At 44.1% G+C, this 21411-nt stretch overlaps 1 protein-coding gene across 4 annotated transcripts in view; it reads right to left on the bottom strand.

Annotated features, from left to right (window-relative positions):
- CYTH3 (cytohesin 3) overlaps window positions 1–21411 on the bottom strand; it is a 97732-nt gene that overhangs the window by 53802 nt on the left and 22519 nt on the right. Inside the window, exon 1 of one of the 4 annotated variants that reach the window (XM_077907755.1) lies at window positions 15086–15226. The exons of 2 other annotated variants lie outside the window; for them this stretch is intronic. Coding sequence is in view for 1 of the 2 variants with exons in the window: in XM_077907753.1 (XP_077763879.1) it covers window positions 14629–14863 (235 nt within the window). In the remaining variant the exon portion in view is untranslated. Of the gene's footprint in view, window positions 1–14628; window positions 14879–15085; window positions 15227–21411 lie in introns of those variants that run through there. One more of the 4 variants, XM_077907753.1, reaches the window with a different exon arrangement.

The following is a 21411-nucleotide window of genomic DNA, read 5'->3' as shown; positions in this document are numbered from 1 at the left end:
TTTCTCTCATTTATTCTCTCTCAATATTGCCAAACACCTGCTTGGTCGCAGGCTCCATGGCCTACAATGCACAATGAATGAAACCAGAAGGACCCACCCAACTTATGCTTTCTGTCCAATAAAACGGAAAGACCACATATACACTATTACTACAAAATGCCTATAAGTTCTAGGAGGGAAAAGAGAGGGTAACAGAAAACTCAGATTGAAGGTACAGGAAGGCAAAGGAGGTGGCATTCACATGGAGTCCCAGCCCCAGAGGCTGAGGAGCAGTCAGCAGACCAAGAGCAGGATCAGGGCAAAGGGTATTCTGGGCCAGGGGAATAGTATGAGCATAAAGACACAGACCTTGCAGGAGGACACAGCTGCTCACAGCTCATGCAACATCATGACAGCATTTCTCAGGCACATGAGGCCACCACAGTCTCCTCAGGAGCCTCACTACCTGTGGATTTCTGCAAGCCCAAAAGCTGGACTTACTTGCTCATATGCCTGGAGCAGATCCATCCCTCAGGTTCTCATGCACATTAACCACACTCAGCATGTTTCTTTCGCAAATCAGCATGCACACTGATCAATTTACAATAAGAAGTAAAACTGCCTAACACACACGAGTCCCTGAGTCTACACTTACTGCATTCTCTCAGTGTTAACAGATCAATTCACAGAGATAAATATAAACTTGTCACAGGTAAGACTAGAAATTACCATGACCATCTCCTTAGCTTCCAGGTGGGAAGCCTATTTATAATTGGAAATTTGCCAGGGGATCAAACCAAGAGGGCGGAGCTTGAACAACAGTTTAAGGGCATCGGGATCCTGGCCTGATACCCCCACCTCCATGGATGGCAGCTAAGCAGCAGCCATGGGCAACCTAAACCACACTGTTGACGTGGCCTGGCTGCACCTGTGGTTCCAACTGCCTAGCTTTCTTTGGCTGCGGTCAGTTTCCCAGCTCTCCAGACTTCCCGCAGGTTCTGTAACTTCCCCTGAATCTTTCCACTGATTCCCTTATATACTTACAAGAGCTAGTTACTTTCTGTGATTTGCAATCAAAACTCCCAAGGGCTATGTTCACTTTCAAGCATCAAGCATTAGCTATGGTGTCTGGTGCTCCCGACGCTCTATCTCCCTCCCTGTGGCAGTGTCTCTCACTCCCCTAATCGATTCTATCTCAGTCTCCAGGTATCTATCCTAGGAGTCCTCCTGCTTCCCAACTCCCTTTAATATTGATGCTCCCCAAAATCCATCCCTCTGTCTTCCACCTTCATCATCCCACACTGCACTGGGTTATCTCCATGCTGTGATCACCTCATCACCCAGGCGTGAATTCCTCCAGTATATTCAACCACCTGCCAGACATCTTCTCCAGGTGATCCTATGGATGCATCAATGTGTCCAAAAGTTAATCCATTAGCTTATCCTCTACACACTGTTCTACTGCACACCTTGATTCAAGCCTTTACTATAAGCTTCAGGTTTGCTTTGTCTTATATCCAAATCCCCTCAATTCTGCCTCAGTAAGAAGTTTGTTTTGTCTAACACAATAGATGTCTCTTCATCTGTAGTCCCAGGTTCTATCCTCAGCTGAGATCTTATCACTAATCCAGCCTTTATAAGACACAGGGCTCATAAAGTCACCCTCCTTGCAGAGAGTCCCAGGTACTATCCTTTGCCAGGCATAGCAGGAGCCTGGTAAGGCAATGTTCTAGAGGCTGTCAGAGATCTCTGTTAACAAGGAGGGTTCTGTAAGCCAGCCCTCTCTTAGCTGGGCAACTACTAGGCAGGTAGGAACCCGCTGCCCTAGAAAAAGAGCTCAAGTATATTCCAGGTTCTGGCCAAGGGTTGCCCTCCCAGTATCTCAAAACCCACTTGTCAAATGTGCATCTGGGATGGGCAATCTTTAGGAGGAAAAGGAGACCCTCATTCTTTCCTGGTAGAAGTTCAAAGGGAACTTGATACACTGGATGTCCCCAACCAAGGTCGCTGGCAAGCAACGACATCAAAAGCCCCAAAGAGGATGTTACCACAGGTGACTCAGCCTCAATATTGAGGCCAGGATACTCATAGCAAGGGCTCACAGCCTGTGCTCAAGACTGGAAGCCCTAGAAACTCAGGAAGCCTGCTGGGCAGGCATGCTTAAGGGAAGAACAGTGGAAAATGTGAGTACCTACTAATGGAGCTGTTACTCTAGGGTCCTCAGTTTTTCCCAACACATGACCAAATGGACTCCTGGGATTTAAGGAGTCCTTGGAGTTCTAAAGGACAATTCCTAGGTCTAGAAGAGTCATCCTGAAAGAAATCGTGGACTTCTAATAATCAATAGTGAGAGGGTTTGTGTGATTTATTGAAAAAAATAAGGAACATGGCCCAAGCTGATGAGGAAGGTCACCCCGTTGTCAATGGTTTCTCCCCCCACCTACTCAGAAAAAGACCAAGAGCCTGGGATGCATCATTCAAGTGTCTCTCATCACATCCTAAAGGTTTCCAACCATTGCTCCCAACAAACCAGCAGCCACACCGAATGCTCACTCCCTGAGTACATCATGCTTCTCTGTCACATGTGTGTTCCCTCCCGGCCTGTGGACCACCTCTCATCCTTTACAGCTCCAATATCCCTTGTCCCACGATGTCTGCCCTGATCCCAGTCAGAACTATGTCTTCATAAGGACTTCCAGTGTTGCCTGCATATCTGCTTAATGTCTGCTTAGCACCTGCAGCCCTGCACTCTGTGTCTCACTAGTTACCTCCCTACATCCTCCTCACTAAGCTGCTTGAGAGTCACCATGTCTTGTGTCCTTCCATAGTTCTCGGACACCTACTACAGGTTCTTTCTCATACGTGTAGTCACTGCAGAGGTACTATGAAACAAAAAATAAAATGCCACTCATCAGTCAAATAACACAACAGCTGTTACCTAATTTATACAGCTTCTTCATCTCTGGAAATCCAGTAGAACAGTCAGGGAGACCAGTCCCATCAGGCGTGAAACTTCCTGTTTTTTTTTCTCTTTACTACTCTACACCGCCAAATAATAAGGTCTCCCATTAACGACAACCAATAGAGGTCAAGATATACAAATCTACCACTGTTTTAAGAAATTTTGAAGTGTTTGTATAGATAGGATTAGCTATTGCTTAAAAATCAAACCTGCCTAGCCAGTTGAGGACCTCACAAGTAAATATCCCTTTAACAACTAACAGCTTCAGGGCAGCCCAGGTGGCTCAGCGGTTTAGCGCGGCCTTCGGCCCAGGGTGTGATCCTGGGGACCTGGGATCCAGTCCCATGTCAGGATCCCTGCATGGAGCCTGCTTCTCTCTCTGCCTGTTTCTCTGCCTCTCTATCTCTCTCAAGAATAAATAAATAAAATAAAAAAAAATAAAAAAAAAAAACAAAACAACTAACAGCTTCAGCAAACCTAACTTCCTGTTACTTTGGGGGCGGGGTGCGGGGTGATCAGACCATCAGGGCACTTTAACGGTCTTTTTTCAAATAACCATTCTAGGATTACATCCTAAACATGAATCCTAAGCTTTGAATCCTAACAAACTATGCCATCCACACGTGGATTTAGAAATTCTGGAGATTATATTAACAACAAATAACCATTTCTTCTGGTTAACTTGCAGCCCCTATTCTTCTGACAGTGTACTTACATCCACCTGCTACTGGGCATGGTTTCAAAGAGATTACTGAAACTTCTCCATTTCCCAACTACTATTCTAAAAAAGAAGTCTCTCTTCTCTTTAATACAAACAAAGCTTCATATGAAAGACAACTTAATCAAAACAGTTGCCTCAAGGTTAGGGGTCAATAAGCCTGGACCAGCTTCTAACTATTTGAGAGGGAGGCAGAGATGATGATGACATGTTTCTTTACTCAACAGCTCAGAGAAGGCTTGTGTCCAAACAGAGGAACACTTGGTGAGAAGCAGCTCAGCAAACTCCTGATTCCAGGAGCCACATGTCATGCAGGACCTGAATGGCCTTCAGTGCGCTACAGTGAGTGCTGCTTCCACATCCCCCAGGAGCTGAGGCTGGCACTATGTGGCCCGCTGGGAACTGGAGGCACAGGTGCAGCCAGATTCTACAGGGCACGGCTGCCTCATACAGGCTGGAGCTCCAGCCAGTGTTCAGAGGATAGCTCATGTCCCCACTAATGAGGCTCTAAGAACAAATGGCCTCAGGACGCCTGGTTGGCTCAGTGGTTGAGCATCTGCCTTCTGCTCAGGGCATGATCTCAGAGTCAGGGATCTAGTCCTGCATCGGGCTCCCTACGAGGAGCCTACTTCTCTTCTCTCTGCCTCTCTCTGTATGTCTCTTATGGATAAATAAATAAAATCTTAAAAAAACAAACAAACAAACAAATGGCCTCGATGGCATTTGTTACTGAGAAGCAGCATCCACTTCTCATCCATCTTGTCCTCTGGTTTCTACTGAAAACATAGTTTTTATTCCCACAAGAGCTCCTGCCAATTAGAAAGTTCCATTTATACATCTACACAGGAATTTGACTACTTTCTTCCTAAAAAGTCTCAAATCAGCCAACTTCCAGAGATGGCAAGAATGGCAAACCCAAGGGAGAAAGTAAGATTTAGCTCCACTCATGAGACTGTTCACCATTTTGCTAGAACACGAGCCTGCAAATCAGTTCGGCTGAGGTGTTAGGCAATGAGTCCAGAGTCATCTGAGGGGCAGACACCAAGGTTTTCACTCATTCTAACATTCTATGGAAGAAAATACATTTTAAACATCCGAGATAAACTTGATACTTTATCCAATCTCCTGAGGGGTTGGTTATCATTCAAACCTAAGAAAATGTCCACTGGGAAAAAAAAAAAAAAATGTCCACTGAACCTGCTTCAGAGTAAGAATGAGGGATTCATATTTTTAAGTTGCATCCTTTTTAAATGAATTGCTTTTTAAGTTCACTTCCATAAAAATCTGGAAAAACGTTGTGAATCTTCATTATCTGTTTAACTGCTTCATTTGTTACCAAAAGAACCACCCTCATGTTTCCATTCAAAGGTAACTCCTGGGATCCCTGGGTGGCTCAGCAGTTTGGCGCCTGCCTTTGGTCCAGGGTGTGATCCTGGAGTCCCAGGATCAAGTCCCACATCAGGCTCCATGCATGGAGCCTGCTTCTCCCTCTGCCTGTGTCTCTGCCTCTCTCTCTCTCAGTCTGTGTCTCTCATGAATAAATAAATAAAATATTTAAAAAACGAAAAAAAGGTAACTCCTCCCTGCAGGTAACTGTTCAAACAATCCCCACTCAACAAATTCCTCTCTTTTTAAAAAAAGAATGAAAAAAAAAAAAAAAAAAAAAAAGAATGAGGGCAGCCCAGGTGGCTCAGTGGTTTAGCGCCGCCTTCAGCCCAGGGCCTGATCCTGGAGACCCGGGATCGAGTCCCACGTCGGGCTCCCTGCATGGAGCCTGCTTCTGCCTCTGCCTGTTTCTCTGCCTCTCTGTCTCTGTGTCTCTCACGAATAAATAAATAAAATCTTAAAAAAGACTAAGAAAGTAGTACGCTCAGCAAGGAAGTAGAAGCGAAAGTAGGATAGTAAACAAAGGGACTCTCACTGAAGAGGCAGAAGTGCTTTAAGGGGCACCTGGGTGGCTCAGTGGTTGAGCATCTGCCTTTTGTTCAGATCGTGATCCCGGGATCCTGGGATTGAGTCCCGCATAGAGCGCCTCACAGGGAGCCTGCTTCTCCCTTGGGCTGTGTCTCTGTCTCTCTGTGTCTCATGAATAAATTAAATCTTTATTTTTAAAAAGTGCTTTAAGTATGATACTCTAATAACGGACACATGTCATCATCCATTTGTCCAAATCCACTCGTTGTACAACACCAAAGGCAAAGCCTCAATGTAAACTATGGTTTTGGGATGATGATGACATCACTGGGGGTTCATGGATGGATCGTAACAAGGGTACCACTCTGTGAGAGATGTGTCCACAGTGGGGGACAAGAGGAGGCAGCGGGAATATGGGACAATCTGCACTTTCTGCTCAATCTTTTTTTCTTTTTTCTTTTTTTTTAGATTTCTTTATTCATGAGAGGCACAGAGAGAGAGAGGCAGAGACACAGGCAGAGGGAGAAGCAGGCTCTATGCTGGGAACCCGACGTACGACTGGATCCCAGGTCTCCAGGATCACACTCTGAGCCGAAGGCAGCACTAAACCACTGAGCCACCAGGGCTGCCCACTTTCTGCTCAATCTTGCCGTGGACCTAAAACTGTTCTAAGAAATAAGGTCTATTTTAAAGGGGGAAGGGGAGCCCTTCTTCCTCACTCCCCTCTGGGGTCTCTGCCTGTTGTCAACCACACAGCACCACGGTGCCATCTTCAGCTCTGGTGCCATCTTCAGCTCCATCCTCTCCCCACCCCCGCCCCCTCTCCCCCCACCCCCGCCCTTTCTCCTTCCACCAACATATATGCTCCCAGTTTAACCACCATTGTTAGTTAATGGCTTCCAAATCTGATCTTGCCCTACTATCTCTCTCCCAAGTTCCAAGCCTGCATCTCCATATGGAGGGCTCACTAGAATCTCAAAATGAACATTTTTCAAAACAGAACTCAAAAAAATGACTGATGCAATTGACACAAGAGACTACAATCATAAGAAAAAGCTGGAAAGGAGGAGATAAAGTTATCACTTGCCAAGGAAATGACCATATCAGTGGAAAACCTAAGAGTACCAACCAAAAACCTATGTTCCAAAAACAAAACAATTTGGTAAGCTAGTGAGATATAAAATTAATGTACAAAAAAAATTAATGTACAAAAACCAATACCTTTCATAAATTCAAATAACCAGATAAATAAAAAATGGAAAAGAGTACTTCAATGACAATAGCAATATCAGATATCCATAAAGAGATTTAATAATAAGTGCACAAAACATATGGAAGTAGAAGGAAAACGTGAATATGCTCTTGAAAAATGTAACAAGTTGGAACAAATGAAAAGGCATACCATGTTCTTGGATAAAAAGATGCAACATCAGAAAGAGGTCATTCTCCCCAAGGTCATCTATAAATTTAATGCAATCCCGGGGATCCCTGGGTGGCTCAGCGGTTTAGCACCTGCCTTCATCCCAGGGTGCATTCCTGGAGTCCCAGGATCAAGTCCCACATCGGGTTCCCTGCATGGAGCCTGCTTCTCCCTCTGCCTGTGTCTGTGTGTGTGTGTGTGTGTGTGTGTCTCTCTCTCTGTGTCTCTCACGAATAAATAAATAAAGTCTCGGGATCCCTGGGTGGCTCGGCGGTTTGGCACCTGCCTTTGGCCCAGGGCGCGATCCTGGGAGTCCCGGGATCAGGTCTTGCGTCGGGCTCACGGCATGGAGCCTGCTTCTCCCTCTGCCTGTGTCTCTGCCTCTCTCTCTGTGTATCTATCATAAATAAATAAATAAATCTTTTAAAAAAATAATAAAGTCTTTAAAAAAAATTGGGGGGGCAGCCCCAGTGGCGCAGCAGTTTAGTGCCACTTGCAGCTCAGGGTGTGATCCTGGAGACCTGGGATCGAGTCCCACATCGGGCTCCTGCTTCTCCCTCTGCCTGTGTCTCTGCCTCTCTCTCTCTCTCTCTCTCTCATGAATAAACAAAATCTTTTAAAAATCTATTTGATGCAATCTCAACACAGCCCCTATTTTCTGTTGGGGTCAGATTCTAAGGGTCATAAATTAAAACAAGCAGGTAAGAATAGCCAGGAAAATTCTGAAAAGGAAGAAAAATGAGGAGTAAAAGACTAATCCCAACTGATAACCATCTGCTGGGGCACCTGGGTGGCTCAGGTGGTTAGCATCCAACTCTTTTTTTTTTTTTAAGATTTTATTTATTTACTCATGAGAGACACAGAGAGAGAGGCAGAGACATAGGCAGAGGGAGAAGCAGGCTCTTAGTGGGGAACCCAAACCGGGATTTAGTCTCAGGACCCCGGGGGATCATGACCTGAGCCAAAGGCAGATAATCAACCACTGAGCCACCGAGGCGCCCCAGTTAGCTTCCAACTCTTGATTCCAGCTCAGGTCATGATCTCAGGGTCATGAAATGGAGGCTCCTCACTGGGTGTGGGGCCTGTTAAAAATTCTCTCTTTCCCTCTCCTTCTCCCCCCCGCCAAATTTTTTTATTTTTAAAAATTAAAATTTAAAAAAATTTTAAAATACCATCTGCCTCATTAGGAAAACAGAGAGTCACTGATCTAACAGCAGACAGACCAAGGGAACAGAAGAGTTAAGTCCAGAAAAGTTCAAATCAGCTGGAAATTCAGTATATGATAAAGGCAGTGAGGTAATGACGGACTTTTTAATAAATGGTGTTGAGACAACATAGCTTTTTGAGAAAAAAAGATAAATTTTTATCTATACAGCATACACCAGGATAAACTCCAAATCTCCAGAGGTTATAAAATAAAACAGACAATATGGGCAAATTCCTTTATAATCGTGGAATGGGGCAGTGCTTCCTAAGGATGACTCCAGATTCAGACACCACCAAAGAAAAAAATAAATACATATGACTGCATAAAAAAGCACATTTTTCATGGCAAAGCAAAGTGAAAACACCAAGTAAACAAAAAGGCAAAACAAAGTCACAAGAGAAATGGCAAATCGAGAAATAACATTTGCAATCCATGGAAACTAACCCCTTTAACAGACACCGTATAGAAGCCCAAAAGACTAGCAGCCCACTAGATTAATGGCCACATGATGAGAAAAGCAAGTGAGAGTCTGAGAGGCTACTTCTGACCCATCAGGCTCTCAGAAGTCCAGAAGCTGGCCAGCATCTCCTGGCCATAGGCTGTGGGCAACCTGCAGTCTCCCATCTTGCTGGTGGGAGGTAAAAATAGGAATAATGACATGTGGAGCAAAGTCTGGTAACATCTACCAGCATTTTAAATCCATTTTCCTTTTGGCTCAGGAATCTCACTTCTGAAAACTTAGGTAAATTTGCAAAAAAAAAAAAAAAAAAAAAAAAACATATTCACAAGGCTATTTCCTGCAATATAATATCAGAAGATCAGAACAAACCAAGTGTCACTCCATCAATAAAGTGCTGGTTAAACAAACTGGCTGTTTAAACAAATATTCAAAAAAAAAAATATTCACAATAGAATATTATGTAACTGTTTTTTAAAAAGTGAGAGGAAAAAGAAAAAAAAATGGAACTAAGGCCACGATTAAGAGGGAAAGGGAAAAGAGAAAAAGAAAATTTAAGTGAGAAAGAGCTCTAGGTACCAATAATGAAGGACTTCCAGGAAATTAAATGAAAAAAAGACAAAGTGTAAGAAAAAGCACCAGGAAGAATTTTTAAATATATATATATATATTTTTTTTTTTTTTTTTAAGTAAGCTCTACCCCCAACATGGGGCTCAAACTCACAACCCTGAGCCCGAGACTCACATGCACTAATGACAGAGCCAGCCTGGCACTCCTATCTCTTCTATTGTAATTGCATAAATAAATATCCTATGGACAAATTTCTAAGAAGCAGGATGCAGCAGAGAACAGACTCATGTTTGTTCACACAAGTGCAATAAACCTTTCTGCAAAGGAAGGAAGGGAATGCATTAGGGACACTTTCCTACCCATGAACAAAAGCACCCAGGGCCCAGGCTTTTTTTTTTTTTTTTTTTTTGGTATATTTTTTTTTTATTGGAGTTCGATTTGCCAACATATAGTGTAACACCCAGTACTCATCCCGTCAAGGCCCATTTCCAATAAACGTAGCCCAGAGGGGGTGAGCTCAAGAATAGAGCAAGAAGCTTTGATTAACAGAAACTGCAAGTTTCTAAATCAGTATGCTAAATCACCACCATGCCCACTCCCTCCCAACTCCTTCCTGACCCTACTGCTCCAAGAGGCTAGGATCCCAGATGCCTAGCAGTAATTCCAGGCAGGACCACAAGCACCAACTGTGCCTCCAAGCTGCCCAGACAACTGGGTTTCTGTGAGACCTGCATCCACGAAGGCTCCACTCTTCCTGTCCCTGAGCCCTTGGGCAGGTCCCTCCCAAGGTAGCTGAAGTGAAGAGATACAAGCCTAGCCCACTGCTAACTCCAGGTGCTCAAAAATGCTTCTCCTCTCCAAGAAGTGCCAAGCCAGGAGCTCCCCCCAACCCCCCACTCCCAGTCTGGCTCAAGAAATTAACAGAACGAGAGCAGAGAGCAGGGTTTCCACCTACAGATGGGAGGAAGCAAGCTGTTCTCAAGGAGCAGAGTGAGCCCCGGGGACTGGGCCCACGTCGCTGTTGGAAGGGCAGCATCTGCCCAGGCCTGGGCTGGCTCTGAGGTCTGACCACTCGTAGTGATCAGTGACCACAAAGCTATGGAAGAAGAGGCTCTGGGATCCAGCACTTCAGGGCCTTCCACAACTGGCCAGGCCCCAGCAGCGAGTCCCCTTGTCATCAGTCTGTGGGCTTGAACCTCCAGCAAGCTGGATTGGGTTAAGACCACTTTTTCCACTCTAGCTTCTCCACTCCCCCTGGCAGGAATGGGCATTCTGGAGAACCACAGGGAAGCTGAATTGGGGATACATTTAGTTTGGGATCAGTTTGGATATATTTATGTGGCTTCCAGCCACTTCTGAGTACAATTATAACCAGCTATCCCCAAATGGACAAATGCCTTCTCGGACGTCTCCTGCCCCCTGGACCTACTTATCTGATGGTTACGACACAGCAGTAGCCTTGGGGTGGTAGCTCCATATGAACACATCTTCCAAAAAAAAAACCAAAAAAATAAATAAATAAATAAAAAATAAAAAAACAAAACAAAAAAAAAAAAAAGAACACATCTTCCAATTCCCAGCACCAGAAATGAGGGTGATGGAGGATAAATTAGGTTTGAACCAGAGTCAGAAGGTTGTCTGTGGAAAACTTTTCCAATTATCAGATATGTAAAAAATTATCAAATAGAAGATCTGATTCTCACTGAAGTCTTATCAAAATGGAAATTCTGTCAGGAATCTCACTTGATGGCACAACATGTAATAAATACACCGTATTTTTTTCGTATTTTTTTCCTTCAGTGTTGTGAAAAATTTATGAGAATCCCTACACTTAAAGGTTTTATAGCTATAGTCCTAAACTAGCAAGTCTGTGCTGAAGCTGCATGCTTGATCAGCCCAATACATCAGATGCATCTCATCCTGATGACGTCTGGCAGTTCCAGACTTTACAGATGAAATGATACACAAAACTGCCACCTAAGCAACAGAACAGCTTGAAGAAAACCATTTTCAGGTGACAATTCCCAGGCTCATCTACAAGTCATGACTAAATGGCATAACCCAAAAACAACTTAGAGGAAATTTTTAAATGCATTCTAATTACCTTTGTATGTGTATAATTTCAGAATAATTCTGTTTTTCAGAATGTTTTATCATTAAAAAATTCAAACACGATGTGAAGGAAGTACCCAGGCTAAAATATAATGATTTGGGACGCCTAGGTGGCTAGGCGGTTGAGCATCTGCCTTTGTCTCAGGGCATGATCCCGGGGTCCTGGGATTGAGTCCCACATTGGGCTCCCTGTGGGGAGCCTGCTTCTCCCTCGGCCTGTGTCTCTGCCTCTGTCTCTCATGAATAAATAAAATCTTAAAAATAAATAAATAAAAATGATTTATAAGGAATGTATTACTTAGGGATCCCTGGGTGGTACAGCGGCTTAGCACCTGCCTTTGGCCCAGGGCACGATCCTGGAGACCCGGGATCGAATCCCACGTCGGGCTCCCGATGCATGGAGCCTGCTTCTCCCTCTGCCTATGTCTCTGCCTCTCTCTCTCTCACTGTGTGGCTATCATAAATAAATAAAATTAAATTAAAATTAAAAAAAAAAGGAATGTATTACTTGGTCACTTGTCTAAAATATATTTCTCAGATACACTTGGGTCTTCATCCATGGTTCCTAAAAACACATCAGAGCCATAAGGTAAAATGAATGCCTCATTATTAATGAAGATGACTCTTATACCTCACTCAAGTGCACAGGCTGGTTGCTAGGAGGACCATGTGATCAGAGGGTTGGAACTTTAAGGTCCACACTCCTCATCACTTCCAGGGAGAAGGGTAAAGGTTGAAACAGCCAATGGTCAGTGACTTAGTCAACCATGACCATGCAATGGAGCCTCCATAAAAACCCAAGAGGATAGATATCTTCCTGGTCCTTTATGGAGAGCTTCCACACCTAGGGAATCAGAATGCTTTCACATGCCACCACACCACACCCCAAGCTCCAGAAGGGCAGAAGCTCCTTTGCCTGGGACCTCACCCTATGTACGCCCTCATCTGGCTACTGATTCCTATCCCTTATCATATCCTTTAACAAGCTGGTGAACTTCAGTGTTTCCCTGACTTCTGTGAGCCACTCTAGGAAGTTAATTGAATCTAAGGAGCAGGTGGGTCAGAAGCACAGGTGACAGCCCAGGGCTTTCCAAAGGCCTCTGAAGAGCGGAGTGAGGAGCAGTCTTATAAGACCAAGCCCTTAACCTGTGGGATGTGATGTCTCCTGGTGGACAGTGTCAGAAAGAATTCCCAGACACCCTGCTGGTGTCTGAAAAACTGCTTGGTGGGTGGGGATGCCCATCTCACACTGTAATTGGATCCAGAAAATAAAAAAACTGGTAAAATCCAAAAACAGAAAAAGAAGATGAGAATAAGCTTCAAAATAGAAAAAAAAAAGTTCTTATTACAATGTAAACTTAACACTGATGACTGAAAAGAATTTTTTATATTCATTTGAGACCACACATGAATGCCAGTGGGGGGGTGGGGGCAGAGGGAGAGAAAATCCTGAAGCAGGCTCCCCACTGAGTGGAGATTCCCAACATGAGGCTCAATTCCAGGACCCCCTCGATCCCAGGACCCCAAGATCACAACCTGAGCCAAAACCAAGAGCCATATGTTTAACCAGCTGAGCCACCCAGGCACCCTGATGACTGAAATCTTAAAGAAACTTTCCTAAGTTAGCAATAATTTTTTAATTATTTTTCATTCAACCATCCTAGAAGAAATACTGGATTATCTTCCTATTCTCTTTACAGCAAGTATGTTCCAAGATTACTGTTGTGTGAAGGGATCATCAATTAGCTAGAGATGGCAACCCAAAACACAGGGGGAACATACTACAAAGTTGTGCCCAGAATAGAAAGGGATTGTACGATTTTTCTGGGTTTTGACTTATTTGTGGGTTTATGAGGTTTTAAAAACTTATAAGCTGTTGTGGGATCCCTGGGTGGCGCAGCAGTTTGGCGCCTGCCTTTGGCCCAGGGTGCGATCCTGGAGACCCGGGATCGAATCCCACATCGGGTTCCTGGTGCGTGGAGCCTGCTTCTCCCTCTGCCTATGTCTCTGCCTCTCTCTCTCTCTCTCTCTCTCTCTGTGACTATCATAAATAAATAAAAACAAAAATTAAAAAAAAAAGCTGTTGTGACTTTTTTTTCATCCTAAATGAATTTTCACTTTGATACTTAATTTTGTATTATTTTTCTTAAAGAGGGCATTCCAAATTTTAAGCATTTCAGGCCCCAGGAAAGCTGGCCCCTCCTGGCTGACCACAGGTGCCGACCAAGGCAATAAGAGAACTTCCTCCACTTTCTTTTCTTCAGCCTTCCTGCCCTTGGCAGGTTCATCTTTGAGAGAAGGGACAGACACCCCCTCCCCTTACCTTATCTCCTGGGACACTGCCACCCTTCCCAAGCCTTTCCCCCCCTCAAAGATGTCCCTGCAGATCTGTCCAAAAATACTTCAAAACAGCACAAGGATGAATCACAGAGGACCCAAACTCCTAAACAAATACACTTAGCAAAATGGAACATTTCCCACCAACCCCTCCCCAAAAAGGCATATGCTTCTTAAAGATTTTCCAAAATGTGCACCAAGCCGGTATCTGTCATCCACATAAATTTTCAAAGCGAATGAAGAAAGCAAAACCAGACCGCAGTACTTTTACCCGACGTGACCTTATCCCATGATCAGATATATAGGTTTGTTTCCTTCTCATAATGTGGAATGTGAACATCCTACTTTAAGGTTTTTAGTAGTAAAAAAAAATTTTTTTTAAGTTTTTTAGTTACCTTTAAATTACTTTAAAACACACACACACTACTACCCACATTTTTTTTTAAATTTTATTTATTTGAGAGAGAGGCAGAAATAGCATGAGCAAAGAGGGAGAAGCAGACTCCCTGCTCAGGGAGCCCGATGTGGGGCTCAATCCCAGGATCCTATGATCATGACCTGAGCCAAAGGCAGCCACTTAACTGACTAAGCCACCCAGGCACCCCCTACCCCCATTATTCTTATTGTCAATGTCTAAAATAAAACAAGGTATCTCTGCTTTGTAGGAAAAAAAGGTAGAGCTTTTACTCTTCCCCACCACCCACTTCTCTGCTTCATCTGTGTAACAGAAAAACTGTAAACAGACTCAATCCCAGGACCCTGAGATCATGACCTGAGCCAAAGGCAGACGCTCAACTGAGCCACCCAGGTGCCTCTGTTTAATGATACCCAGGCCCAATTTCCCCCCAGCACAGAACGGCTGCTTCTCTGCAGGACGCTACTGAGCATGGTAGCTTTGTCCAGCTCTAAGCTTATAAGGGAGAGAGCTGAGACATGTAATGAATGCCTCACCATTTGTGATGTGAACTTCATCTCTGCAAATATGCTTCTCTGTGAAGCAACCCGGTTGGTTCTGGGATCTCATTTCTGTACAAGATTCTCCGTCTGGCAAGGCTTCTACTCCAGACAGATGGGGTGCTGCCCACTGCACTGGGGAGGATGGCTGCAAAGCCAGGGAGAAGCCCGGACGAATCTGAGCACGTGGAGGCCACCCGTGTCCTCCGGCCGCCGGATTCTGCTGATCCATGATACTGCCACTGCGGAGCAAACCCACCTGCGCTCCCCGCGATCACGTGGCACCAACAGGCCTTGCCCACTCTCTGCCCTCCCCAGATCTGTAGGTCCTCCCACAGCAGGTCCTCTTACTTAACATTGCTCACAACCCTGCCCTCAGGAGACAGTGATGAGTCAGTCACAGTCCCGCCCGCAGCCCCCCTTCAGTGTCCCCAGACTTCTGTTGCTCAGTCACCTGTATCCGGAGGGTGACAGGAGGGAGGAACAGGAAGGAGGATTGCTGGGGCTCCGGCCACATCTTCCCTGCACGTCTCCAATGATCACATTTTACTGTTCTATTTCAGAATTCTTGTTCTTCTGTGGTCAGACGTTCTTTCTATAAAAAATGTTGCATTAAGTTTTCTCCCTCATGCTGTTGAGTTTTTTTTTTTTTCTTCTGTCTGGAGCTTCTTATGGTCGGTGCATATTTAAAAATGAGATGTAGCTGGTTGTGTGGTAGAAAGTTTCTTCTCTCACTAGATTCCATCTTGAATGGGAAGGGCTGTTATGTTCTCTGCCCCATGAGAGCAAAGCCTGTCCATTGGCAGGCTTCACTCCAGGATGCAAAGTCAGGGAACTCGCCTGCAGGATGACAAGCCTCCATATGACAGAAGGAAAAGCAGCCTTCCTTGGGGTGCAGACACATACCCAGAGAGCCCCAATTCTCCCCCAGCAGAGAACGCAATCTCCGTAAAGGAATAATCACCTAAGGGTAAAATGCTATCAACTGCCTGCCTCAAAAGAAGGGAGAGAACCCTGCGGCACAGCACGACCGCCCCCACGACTGGAAATTCTCCTCCAAATAGGCAACACGGTCCACACTCGCCCACTCTCAGAGCTGTGGCCGGAGCATAGCCCACCCCGCAGACTCCACCCCTCATTCTGCCCTGTCTGCTAACAGGTTTCCAATTTCTCTTTCTTCTGCAAGTCTATACAGCTCTCCTCTACTGCCGGGCATTTCCCAGTGTTGCTAGCATTTCCATTCACGTCTTGTCCTATCGTTTGCTGAGATTTGGCAGCGGCGGGGGGCGGGGGGGGGGGGATGTTAAGGAGTTTGCTCTCCTATGTCCCCTACTAGGGTCACTACCAGCAAAGCCTCACGGAACCTGAGAAGTAGATCCTTCAGCCTTCTATGAGATTTCAGTACAGCCCCCTGAGAAATTCAGTTTCTTGAACCCACAGATTCGTCTTCAGAGAGTAAAACTTGTCTGCAGACAACATGGTTCTGCTTGGGATGCAACCGTGCATGATTATAAACTCAGGGCTTACCACACAAGGACTCAATTTGGCCCTTCTACAAATAATAAGACTGAAAATCAACTTCAACTTTCTCTGTGGGAAGAAGACACATGCACACCTAAAAACCTTCAAGACAGCGTTCAAGCTACAGATTCTACCATGTGACAGGTGAGCACAATCTCTCCAACCACTCCCAACATGAAAACAGGTCCAAGTCTCAGTGCCACTCACAAGAAAGTATAGGTACTTTATCCTGAAACATGTCATAACATGGATGAACCTGGAAAACGGAATCTAGCTGCAGCTTGGATGAACCCACTAGTGAAAGCAGCCACATATCCTACGATTCTGTTTACATGGGATGTGCCAAGCAGGCACATCCACAGGCACACAAAGTAGATTAGTTGTTGCCAGGGGCTAGGGAAAATGACTGTAGTGGGGGACAGAGTTTCCTTCCAATGTGATAAAAATGTTAGTCTAGGGGCACCAGGCTCAGTAGAGCGTGTGACTCTTGATCTCAGGGTTGTGGGCTCGAGCCCGTTGGGGGCTTTAAGATAAAATCTTAAAAAAAAAACAAAATTCTGGGGTGCCTGTGTGGCTCAGTCAGTCTAAATGTCTACCAACTCTTGGTTTCAGCTCAGGTCCTGATCTCAAGGTCGTGAGATCAAGCCCCACCCACATGGGGCTCCCTGCTCAGCGGAGTCTGCTTGTCCCTCTCCCTCTGCTCCTCCTCCTCCTCACACTCCCAAATAAATAAAATCTTTAAAAAAAGTTCTAAAATTAGGTAGTGGTGGTGGCTGCGCAACACTGTGAAAATACTAAAAGCCACAGAATTTTTTTAAAAATTTAAAATAAATTAAAATAAATTAAAAATAAAAAAAATAAAAGCCACAGAATTGCATACTTTAAAAGGGTGACCACTATGTTACGTGAATTACAGTTCAATTTCTAACAAAAGATTTAGTACCTTATCACCAAATCAGTCCCAAGGTTCACAATCCATGACTCCTGTCATACCTTTGTTGGATCAAACATTACTTCAAGAACATAAGGGCCTCTGACAGCTTACAGAGCAGCAAGCCTAATCATTTATAGATCTAAGAAGCTACCAGGCTATTCTCAAGTTAAAAAAAAAGAAAAAAGGGCAGCCCGTATGGCTCAGCAGTTTAGCACTGCCTTCAGCCCAGGCCCTGATCCTGGAGTCACGGAATCAAGTCCCACCATTGGGCTCCCTGCATGGAGCCTGCTTCTTCCTCTGCCTGTGCCTCTGCCTCTCTGCCAGCCTCTCTCTCTCTCTCTCTGTGTCTCTCAGGAATAAATAAATAAAATCTTAAAAAAAAAAAAAAAAACCCTGTGTAAAAATGAGGCAGGAGAGAGGTGGAAGAGCAGTGTAGAAAGCTTCTTGAATGGTTACAAAAATGTGTCTTTCAGTGGGAGGCAGAAAACAGCAATTTGTGAAAACCCAGGAGACTGAGCCCACCTAGTATAAAACAGGCAAGGATTCTTCAAAATAGCATTCATGCTGGTACTGATATGGCAATGACCTGAGGAAGAGGACAAGGTTTTCTTAAATTTGCTCAGTAGTCCTCACTGATTACATCCACTCAAGTGGCACTGGTTTATTTTTTCCCTACAAAGTTTCAACAGCCTTAGGACGCTGAACAATATTTTTGTGCTGAATAATAAATCAGTGTATTGTGGATGCCCAGAACCACAGAAATGTAAAGAGACCAACTAAAAATAGAGCGTGGCATTTCAAGGAAACCTGTTCAAAAAATCGAATATAAAAAGAACAACTCGGAAGACAGCCACGGGGCTGCCCGATTTTGATTTCTTCTCAGGCAACGCTGGTCTCAAATAGCCCCAAAACAGGATGTCTGGCGACAATTAGAAGAAATCTGAGAAATCTGACCTCCTTAACATAAAAAAAAGAAAAACAAAATGTTCGAGACACACAAGTATGTGAAAATCACTAGTCTTATGATAATTACATTTATCACAAAAGCTATTTTGAAACATATAATCCACCTTCAGTGACAGGGTGATGATATGTACTTGGTCCTTACAAGACAGACCTGATCAAAGATGCAAAGCTTTTAGGGCAATTACATCGAAGTGGACCTGCAGATTTGAAATTTAATTTGACTGAACTGCTGATTCCGCACTTATCTGCTGTCTGGTAATGCACTCACATGGGCATCACTGATCAGACCCAAGGAGAGGGAGTTCTGCTTCCTTCGATGGCCCACTGCCACCTCTCCACCAGCTAGAACATTTTGAGAAATCCCTGCCCTGGGCAGCTCAGCGGTTTAACACCACTTTCGGCCCAGGGCGTGATCCTGGAGCCCCGGGATCGAGTTCCACGTCGGGCTCCCTGCATGGAGCCTGCTTCTCCCTCTGCCTGTGTCTCTGCCTGTGTGTGTGTGTATGTCTCATGAATAAATAAATAAAATCTTAAAAAAAAAAAAAATTCCCTGCCCCACTTGACAGGAGAAGGGTTCGGTCTTTGGGTTCCCACAGCTATTTTCTGCCTCCCGCTGAAAACAAGCCTCAGCCTCGCATATAAGTGCTCTGGTTACACAGTAATATACATGATATGATTAAGAGGGAAAAACTAAAATGCCTGCTAGGCCAGTCACAAACAAAATGAGTACTTCAGGGTGGAATCTAAACCAGCCGTCTGAAAGGGAGACTCCTAGATCCTGTCACTGTTTCTTGAATACTTTTATAGAGTGTCACTTTTTTCCCACCCTGCCCTCTTCCTTTACTGAATTTTCATACAATGAGTTTGCTATGACCATCACCGGATATACTAACAACAGAAAAGTTACAGCTGGATCCTGTATTAGTCTCAGCTGCAGCTAAAGTTAAAAATGTTTAAGGCCTATAGGAAAAAGGGGGATGTGGGGGGGGTGAGGAAGAAGAGGGAGGGAGAGGCGATTGAGGAAGAAGGGGAGACTCATTCCTAAGAGATTTCAGGTTTGTTCTTCATCCAAGGACCTGCCAGCAAAAGCTGCTCTTTTGTATTATGTAAAGTTTGTCTTACTAAATTTTCCAATTCTGAAGCTCATTTCTTTATAAAGCCATGGCTGCATATTAAAATAAAATTCTTGGGATCCCTGGGTGGCGCAGCGGTTTGGCGCCTGCCTTTGGCCCAGGGCGCGATCCTGGAGACCCGGGATCGAATCCCACGTCGGGCTCCCGGTGCATGGAGCCTGCTTCTCCCTCTGCCTGTGTCTCTGCCTCTCTCTCTTTCTCTCACTGTGTGCCTATCATAAATAAATAAAAATTTAAAAAAAATAAATAAATAAAATAAAATAAAATTCTTAATCACCTCCATATGAGGACAAGTCTAACCACTGTGTATATTTGTTCCAAGTTCACTGTCGCACATATTCCATTGATATCTGAGCCGTTTAGTAACTTCTTTTGGTTACGGATCTAATCCACATTTACCAAAGAACAAGAAATATGAATGTGACTCTGACCTTGAATCATCACATAGATGACTTTAACGTATTTATAATTTCAAAAAATGACATAAAAGAAACCAAAGCACTTCTCTCTCCTGTTTTTTTTTTTTTTTTAAGATTTTATTTATTTATTCATGAGACAGAGACAGAGGCATAGACATAGGCAGAGGGAGAAGCAGGCTCCCTATGGGGAGCCTGATACGGGACTCAATCCCAGTACCCCGGGATCACAACCCAAGCCGAAAGCAGACGCTCAACCACGGAGCCACCTAGGTGTCCCTCTCTTCTGTTTAGACATGTAACCTATATTATAGGATGCAAATGATATTAGGCAACCGGCGTGGACACTTCAAAAAAAAAAAAAAAGGCACCATCATCCCCCAGGAAACAACTGTTTTAAAGATCAAGGAGACATAACTAAATACAAGGTGCAAACCCTGATTAGAGCCTAGATAGGAAAAATAGATATAAAAGATATTTGGGGGAAAGCAGAATTGGGACTGTATTTAGAAGAATATTACAGAATTACTATTAATCAGTTTTCTTCAGTATGGCAGGGATGTGGTTATGAGGACAACGTCCTGACCAGAAGAATGATGAAGTATTTAGGGATAAAGTGTTGTGACGTATGTAACTGACTTTCAAATGATCCCCTCCCCACCCACCAAAAAAATTAGTTTGTATTAGAGATAAAGCAAATGTGGCAACATTTTAGCAACTGGTGAATAAAGGTAACAGGTATAGGTGCATTCTTTCAATTTTACTGTAGATTTGAAAATTTTCAAAATACAAAGCTGGGGGAGGAAAGATAGATAATTGTACTGCCAATTACCAGTTACTCCTAAACCCGAACACAGCAGTTCCTCTGCTTAGTACACAAAGGGGGGGAAGGGGCTTCATATGTTGATGACCATGTTTCTAATGCCTGCTAATTGTTTGGGATTTTTGACAGGTTCTTCACTAAATAATTTCACTTGGGTTTTTTCATGTCAGTTTCACATACAGGAAGATTGAAGCTTAAGGAGATTATGCATACAGGCTCAAGGCGGGAAGGACCAGAGCTGCATATATTTACTTACAAACTATGTCAACAACAATCAGTTCGACTGGTTAAACAAACTTCTGTTAAGTATACACAGAGACACAAATTCTCAGAATCAACCATTAACATTACAGCTGTTTTCTGCCCTGAAATATCCTTCAGTGGCTGAGCATCAGGACATAGCAAACAGACAGGAATTCTGCAATCTTAATTCTCTTAATTAATTAGACCACAAGGGGAAGGAGGCCTTTCAGTAGCACAGGACTGAGATTATCTCGGAAAGAATGACTACATGATTCATCCCAACAGAGTCAGCCACAGAGAGGCATGGCCAGGAACAAGGAGGCTGCCCAGCATAGCCAAGATCCTCTGGTTCCAGATTTTGATAAATGGAAGTAACGGTCTCTGGATGGATGGAGGGAGGGACAGACATTAGCCAAAAAACCATCGCTAAAACATGCAGGAACAGTCTTGTAAAATTACGGGTTTATACTAAAAAACCAGACTCCTCTCTGGAGCATTTGGGGAAGTGGTTCAGGTTAGTATCACCACCCAGGCTTGGCCATTAATCTCTCTGACAAGTGAAAGTCATTAACTTAACAAGGAAAATGGCTCTCCTGTCAAATCTGTTCCTCAAATTCCCAGTCAACAATCTATGTTGTTGTTGTTGTTGTTTTTTAAAAAGATCTTATTTATTTATGAGAGACAGAGAAGAGGCAGAGACATAGGCAGAGGGAGAAGCAGGCTCCATGCAAGGAGCCTGATGTG

This window comes from Canis aureus, chromosome 8, assembly GCF_053574225.1.
Source record: "Canis aureus isolate CA01 chromosome 8, VMU_Caureus_v.1.0, whole genome shotgun sequence".
Taxonomy (NCBI): Eukaryota; Metazoa; Chordata; class Mammalia; order Carnivora; family Canidae; genus Canis; species Canis aureus.
Note: the sequence above shows the minus strand (reverse complement) of the source record. Positions and strands in the feature narration are given on the sequence as shown.